Source organism: Xiphophorus maculatus, chromosome 15 (genome assembly GCF_002775205.1).
Source record: "Xiphophorus maculatus strain JP 163 A chromosome 15, X_maculatus-5.0-male, whole genome shotgun sequence".
Taxonomy (NCBI): domain Eukaryota; kingdom Metazoa; phylum Chordata; class Actinopteri; order Cyprinodontiformes; family Poeciliidae; genus Xiphophorus; species Xiphophorus maculatus.
In genome coordinates this window covers 4,040,794-4,048,750 of record NC_036457.1, presented here as the reverse complement: position 1 = coordinate 4,048,750, position 7,957 = coordinate 4,040,794, and the positions used below count along the sequence as shown (strand labels likewise).

General features: G+C 39.1%; 1 protein-coding gene across 1 annotated transcript; it reads right to left on the bottom strand.

Moving 5' to 3' along the window:
• Positions 1–258: 258 nt before the first annotated feature.
• On the bottom strand, positions 259–6,778 carry allc (allantoicase). Its single transcript, XM_005808684.2, has 11 exons — positions 6,566–6,778; positions 6,088–6,138; positions 5,679–5,766; positions 4,732–4,851; positions 4,516–4,595; positions 4,248–4,380; positions 3,989–4,144; positions 3,051–3,124; positions 2,081–2,189; positions 1,886–2,004; positions 259–1,803 (listed from the first exon to the last, which is right to left on the bottom strand). The coding sequence occupies exons 1-11, from the start codon at positions 6,653–6,655 to the stop codon at positions 1,624–1,626; spliced, it is 1,200 nt and encodes a 399-aa protein (XP_005808741.1). The 5' UTR covers positions 6,656–6,778; the 3' UTR covers positions 259–1,623.
• Positions 6,779–7,957: the final 1,179 nt, after the last annotated feature.

Below are 7,957 nucleotides of genomic sequence, written 5' to 3'. Positions count from 1 at the left end.
TGGAGTTGGTACTTTATGGACCTTTCATTTAATAGACCCAATTTGTCCCACAAGTCAAAAATATGTAGTACTTGAAAACGACCACAAGGAGGAGCTATTCTCTGGATTCTCCTCATAAATAACTGTAGAAACAGACATCAGGTTGACCATCAATAAAAAGAAAACCTTTCTTACTAGTTTTGTTTATTTTTTTTTACAAAATGTATTTCTTTAAATTGTTTTATAGATTATATTGTCTCATAATTATTTATCTTAAAAAGAAAAAAATATTTTATGAAACCCAAATAAGGCCCTTATTGATTTATCTCATGTGGAAATACAATTAAAAAATATATCTGTGGAATAAACCTCCCCTTAAAACAACAGATTAGTGATTTGTGGAAAATGTTCCTGCGATGTTCAACATCTGGTGAAAACCCACTGAGGTGGGAAACGAGTGGAGGGCCGTTAAAAAGGTCAAAGTCAGCAGTCAGACACAAACTCAAACACATTGGGACCACACAGCGTGGATAATTACTGTAATTTCAGTAACATCTGAGCAGCTGACAAACATGGCTGCCTCACTGCTGAAGCTGCCCAGATGGGGTCAGAGGTCAGGTTTATGCTCAGAGCTGTGAGTGATGGAAGGGGCGGAGCTTCAGATGTTTAAACACAGCAGCAGCACAGTGACATGTACGATGCAGAATATGTTAGGTGACGCATTTCAGGACCAATAGTTTGACGCCTTCATTCAGTTAGAGCTGCTGGAGGAAACAGACGAGCCATAAAAACGTGACAACTAGCAGTGGAGGAGGAGACTAAAGGAAGTCAGTCGAGACGAAATCAATGCCGATTAGACATATTTTTTTAAAACAGTTAATTTTTGAGGAAGAAGAAACTGGAGCTGTCATTGATCCTCACTGACCTGACCTCCAGTTGTTTATTTCATGTTATTAATTGTGGAGAAAATGCAGCTGGAGAAGAAGAAGAAGCCGATAAACGTAAATCTAAACAAATGGATGTGTTGTAGAGAAACTGCGAGTAAAACAGATAAATGTTTCCTGGTGGACCAACCTGAGTCCATGGAGGGTTTTCCTAGTTGGGTGGAAATGAAGTAGACATTTTATTTGAAGAAAACAAGCACTCTTAAAGGGGCGGTGTTATATATTTTCCAGGCATTTCATAGCACAGTCAAATAACTATGTTACCTTCAGTTGTTATAAAAATGTTTTCATATAAAACATGATTTAAAGGAAATTTGTCGTCATAATTTAACACCTTGAAACTCGGCCTTCAGGAAGTCGACACAGCTCCGGATCCTCTTTGAAATAATAAAATCACAAATTCAAAGTGAAGAACATCAGAACCAAACAGAACAACTTCTGCGATTCTGTTTAAAAATGACTTCTACAGACGCAGGGCTGTCGTCTGTGTCCAGATGTCTCCACATCGTTATCTGTGGACACAGACGGACCTTGGAGAGACGACCACATGCTTTTCCCCTGGAAACCTGGGAAAGTTGTCTGTGGGTTTGTTATATTAGAACCATTCACTTTCTAAACTTTTAAATTTAGATCATCAACACAATTTCTTCCAAATAAGATCCTCAGACCTCCCACATGGTGAGGTCAGTGAGGTGACGGATCACAGTTTGGATGGCGGTCTGTTCTGATTGGCTGGAGCTCCGGGGACCAACATGGGCCGACCCCACAGACGGAGGCGGCTGACGCCTCCATCAGGAGCGATGATGAGCCGAACATGGCTGACGGGTCCATTCAGCATCAGCTCTGCTTTGCTGTATTGATGCCTGTGATGAGGACGGAGCTGCAGCACAGAGAGAAAGATGGAGGTGAGGAAGCTGGTCACAGAACTGTTCAGGACGATCTCAGCGGTGCTAAATGTTAACCTTCTGAGGTGGAAGAAGCACTTCCCATTTCCCAGAGTTCCATCTGGTTTGGATGCACCGCGCCTCGTCTTCAGCGGTTAAAAGACACGCTTCGATCCGACAGGAGTCTGGGAAATTACCTGAGTGGGAAACACACGGATCAAAAGATGGGTTTGTTCTTGGAGGACGCAGCAGTCGTGACTCGGATGCACCTGCCTTTGAAATGGTTGGTGTCCACCTCAATGCTGCCGATCAGCCCAGGACGACCGAGACGAAACACGGCCCACTCCCAGCCAGGCACCTGGAGGATTCCCCGCTGGTCTGCCTGCAAGGCGACAAGAAGGGAGAAATTTCAAGAATTTCATCTTAAACCTCCATATAAAGTATAAAACATTAATGATCAGCCGAGATGTGATCTGCTCAGGAAACAGGAAGAACCAGCAACAGGGCCTCCATTACTCATGGAAGATCGGAAAAATACAAACTGAAGTGCAGGAAAGACGTCTTGTATTAAATTAAGGTAGTGGAAGCAATGGATTGTGGTTGTTGTTGGTATAAAGAGGCAAGAGTCTGTGGTGTTCCTCAGGGCTCTGTCCTTGGAAACATTTAGTCCACCAGTTACATAAAATTAAATGTTTTATAGTGCAGGTTCATTACTTCATTCCAAGTCTACAGTCAGTTTATCCCCTTAAAAAGTTATTTGAATTAAAATGAGTTTTAAGACTCACAGAATGTTAGTTTGAAATTACTTCAAAACTACATTCTGTTTATGGAGATAAATCCAATGTAAACTTTTCACCTGAGAGTCAGAGCTTTTCTCTCTGTCAGGCTTTTTATCGTTCAGCGTTAGGATTTATCCCGGCGATAATTATGGAAGACAACTTTGTGTAGTTTTTAGAAAACTGGCCTCATAACTTTCTCTAAAAATCAGCACTTTCATATTTTACTGAACAAGCTTTGATCTGGTAGAACTGAGTTCAGTGTTTCAGTCTTTGGTTTCTGATCTTACCAATTTAAATGATCATGTTGTAATTTAACTGTATGATTTGTATCTGTTTTATTGTAGCATAAAATAAATGCAATGAGCTTCTATCACTGTAGATTATTCTGTTGACTGTCTAAACAAACTGAAAGTGAAAATATTTCAGATTAAAACCAAAACATTGTGGATTATTTGTGTTGGAACCTTCAGCGTTTTGGGCCGGTCTGATCTGCGGGCCGTTTCCCATCCGTCCGCCATGTTGGCGCCTCGACCAAGTCCTGTAAAAACAGAGAAGTTATTTTAGACTGGACTGAAAAAGACAGAAAATGATCCATGAACAAGGAGCAGGAGGTGAAGAGTCTTTATTTTACAGAGAAATGAGGATGAAATCAATACTGTCTTTAATAATCATTGTGTGGTTAATTAAAATAAAAAAGGAAAGATTGAGAAGGGAGAAATCTTACAATTATTTAACATAATAGCATTACAATTATAACAGTCACAAATATTACAAATGAATTTTTTTAATTCTGTCATTTTAGTTAGTTCTGATTTATTTTGAATATTTCTCAATAAGATGTCATTATTTCATCTGTTTTTTCTTTTGACTTTAACTTTGCTTTATAAAAATGTGTATTCTTTATTTTTTCTGTTCATAAGTTTGATTACCGATCTTGTTGTGTGTTTTGTTTTTTCATATTTAATATTTTCGCTCCCTGGTCAGTTTTTACTGCTCTGTTATAATCTATATATATGGTTAATAGATCTATATATATAATCTATTAACCACAACAAGGACCCAGATTTCTACTGGACTGATTTCCAGTCAGAAACTACTGGAAGTTTCTAATTGTTGGGGTGGGAGTTTGTTTTGTAATTTACAAGATAAGTTTATAAAGTCATTTTTAGATACAATTTCATGTGTTCAAAGAAAAAGCAGCGTTTTTACTAATGGAGGCTGAACAAGCCTGTGTGCCGTTTGGTTGTAGTAAGGCGAGTAACTAGCTAAAGCATGGCAGCCATGTTGGAAATCAGACTTTCTTCTGCAAGAAGAACACATTTAAACATCTGACCATCATAAAACATGTGGTACTCTGATCTGACTTCGTAGTGCAAGGTCAAGTGATTAAGTTAAATCCAACCAATCATGTTGCGCGGATGTCCAAAGTGGGCGTCGCTGTAGCCGAGGCAGACTCCCCCATTGGTCAGCGCTACGAGGTCGACGTCCTGGTTGGTCGGGACGGAAGACCAATCCCTCTGGCCGATACCAAACACCTTGAGTCTGGCTATTCCTCCATCTGGACAGAAATCAGAGCAGTTTCACAAATCATGTGATCAGTTATTGTAGCCCAGAGTCGCCAACCAACCAGTGTCTGTCCTGATTATGTGTTTGTAACGTGCCTGGATACATGTTGAGGCGCAGGTGCGTGACTCTCCTCTTGGTGCTGACCCTGAAGTAGTTGTGACAGCAGTCTGCGTATCCAGGCTGCAGCGCCGACTCGCCCAGCAGCTCTGGCCAAACCTCTGAGCTCAGCTGTCGACCAGAAAACCGTCAAACTGTCATCCATCAGCACCACCACATGATGTCTGTCAGCTCCGACTCCCATTTAGCAGAGGTCATGTATCGCCATGATATGTTTTTGATCTATTATACCACACTGACGGTTACCTTGGCAACAGCAGCGATCTGAGCTCCAGTGGCGGCCATGCCGGTCCGATCTTCCCCGGGAGTGAACGGGGGCAGCTCATCTGGTCAGGATGAGACTTTTAACTCATATATATCAATGAATTTCACACTTAGGTTAGAGAATGATATATGGGGGTAAAGGAAGAGAAGATGGAGAGCTTTTAGATTCAGTAGACGGGAAGGACTGATGATCTGTACCGAGGCAGGTGGCTTGGATGGAGACGTAAGGCGAGTGGTTCCCAGTAAAGAAAGACGTGTCGACATCAAGTCCATGAATGAAACCAGCCACTCCCAGCTGAATGATGCACCAGTCGTGACCTTCAGCGAGATGGAGAGCAAACATGTTTATGTTTAACACGTTTTCCTGTGAAATCTTAGAGCTGCATTGAAAATTATGTTTATTATGAGGAAGACATGGGGATGAAATGTTTGAGGTTATTTTATAGATTTGACTTTATTCTTGAAAATGATCATTTTCCAGAGACTTGCTGTGGTTTTAAGTTTTAGATCTTTTATGAATCTGCTTTCTGATGGGCCAACAGAAAGCAGGGCTAGGTTCTGAAGTGGAACCAAAAATGAAGCAAAAATAAATATCTGGAAAGTGTGGTGTAGATTTATTTTCAGCCCTGAGTCAGAACTAGAACCGTATTTACCTCCAGGACCTTTATGGGTTTGTCTTATTTTAACATTTTTCTCCATTTGTCTTTACAAAACATCTCAAGTTCAGTTAGGTCGAACGGAGAGCATCTGGTGCTGAATGCAAATGTTTGCCACACTTTTCAGATTCTGAATTGGTGAAAATGTTTAAACTCATTCTCCCCTTTGTTTCCCTTCACAATGATCCTACTTAACTAGAAAAATAAAATATTTTATGTGATTATGAAGAGGAAAATATGAAAAAAGTTTGATAATTTTTTATAACTTCTCTGTTGTTTTTCTGTTTGTACCATTGTTCTGCTTTTAATGTCATTACTGTAAAAACTGAATTTCACTCAAACTAAACTTCATGTTTTAACGTTTAGTTAGCAAGTTTCTGTCTGAGTTTCTATGGATAAATCTGATCTGTGAGGCCAGAAACAGACATTATTTCAGCATTATGTGAATTTTTCTGGGCGAACAACAAAGGTTTGATTTCAGGCGCCGACCCGGGATCCTCTTCCTCCTCGTCTCCCATCCGTCCATCCACTTCCCAAATTCTGTGAAAGCAGATGGGATGAACTGCGGAGGCTCTCGCTGTTAAAACAACAGATGTTTGAAGAGTGACGACAGCGAAACAAACGGTAATAAACTCAAGCAAATAAGAGACGGCGTGAAAAGAACTGAGCTCGTTTAGAATTAAAAGATTATTTAATTTATGGCTCAAATTTATCCATATCAACATTTTTAAATGTGACTGGATGTCGAGCCAAAGAAAATGAAGATATAAACATTTGATTTACAGCTTTTTTTTCTCTCTGAGGAGCTTGTGGGTGCTTTCTTTTCCAGATTTAGTGAGATTTTTATTTAATAAGCAGATCCACTCATGCAGGTGAAATCAATATAAGCAACTTTCACCTTCAGCAGGTTTTTAGCCGGAGCAAACCATTCATCTGTGGCAAAAATAACCTGGAGAAACAACACGAAGCACCGCGTTAGTGGCAGAGCAATGAAAGTTAAAGTTGTTTTTTAATCTTGTTGGTTGAATTGATCATTTCATTTAAGACTCTGACATTTTCAGATTGAACAAATTGTACATACATTTTATTCTCTTCCTTAGCAGATTGTAAATTTGGTAAATTTCATTATTTCAGATCAACTTTAGTGCAAACACAATCATGTTTTCAATATCAGAAGAAGGAGGCCGTTTTAATAGGTACAGAGTGGAGTTAATCATTCCTCTGGAGTGCTTCCAAAAGGTCCAAAATGCTTCAAATGTTGACATATTTATCTTGTATTGTGCTAATATTTTGTCCTCCACTTGTAAAACAACATTAATCTCTGACAGTTTAGGAGTTAATGTGTAATTTTACTTTCTGTTTTCTACATTATTCACCTTTCCTCCCACCGTCTCACAGGCCAGGTCGTTGAACTGCAGGAAGTCCGGTTCTGCTGCAGGCTTCGCCGTCACCCGTCTCTCAGCCATCCTGAAGTTTTTCCTCGGTTTTCTCAGAGGTGAGCAGAAAGTTCAGAGCAGCTGCTTTTCCTGTTGAACCTCGAAATAAAACTCACATGTGGCTTCAAACCAGCCGTCCAAAGTTCAGCAGCTGTTTGTTCTGACAAACCGACTCCGGGTTCAAGTTCAGGAAAACTTTATTATCCCTTAAAGGTGAATTCTGATGTTTTCCATAACCTGTCAATGCAGTAATTAATGCAAAAGGAGCCTCTACCAACTACTGAGTGGATGTACAACACAGTCGGTTAATATTGTGATTTACTGTAAAAAATCTTCTCTCCATCTAATTTGTATTTTAGAGGTGAATTCAGTTAGAAATGGAATAAACTCACATCTGAGTTTTAATGTGTTCAGATTAAATGTTTTGATCTGAAGGACAAATAATGTGATTTTGATCAGTTTCCACCACCTAGTGGAGATAATAGGTAATTACACTGTAATCCCTGCAACTTTACAAAGTAAACTGATTTAATTTATTCACTGAATTTAGTCCTTTTAAGCACATAATCAGGTTAAATAAAAACACATTTTCTCTCCAAGGAAACTCTGCTGACTGCAATGAGTCAATGATTTTTGCAGCAATAACTCCTACAAATGAAATGTGTCATCGAATTTAAAATGTATATATTTATATGTTACACATTTAAAGTATTTAATGTGCCTACATTTACTAACGTTTCACTGCACCACTCTGCAATATAAATGTATAATCTAAGAACTGCTGAATATTAAATGAGGAAATGTTTTCAGTTTTGGGAGATGAGCCCCGAAGATCGGAGGATTTTAAGGCAAAAGTCCAAAACGTAACATTTTGATGGATCCATCCCCCCATATTTTAGTCTGTTGTTGGTTATAATTCATATATAAACTTATATTATCTGATTAAAAGGCCATGACTATGTCCAGGATAATAACAATTCAGACCAGAAACACATTATATTAATCTTCAGGATCATTTTGGAGAGAAAAGAGTTTTATTTCCATTTTATTGTCCCAGTGAACATATCCTGTTATTAGAGACAACAATGATGTCTCTAATAAACGTCATGTCCAGAAAACAAAACTTTTGTGGTAAAAAAAATCCCCTTAACTCTGAGAGGAAGGAGGAAGGAAGGAGAGGTTAGTTTGTTTAGCTCCAGCTCTCCACAGGTCGGACTGGTTTTCACATCGTTGTTACGTGAGTTTAGCTCAAGCTGATAAAAGATAAACTGTTCCTGCATATTTCTGGAGTAAAAAGCCAAACACATCAGCCTTGTAATTTTCTGAGAAAGT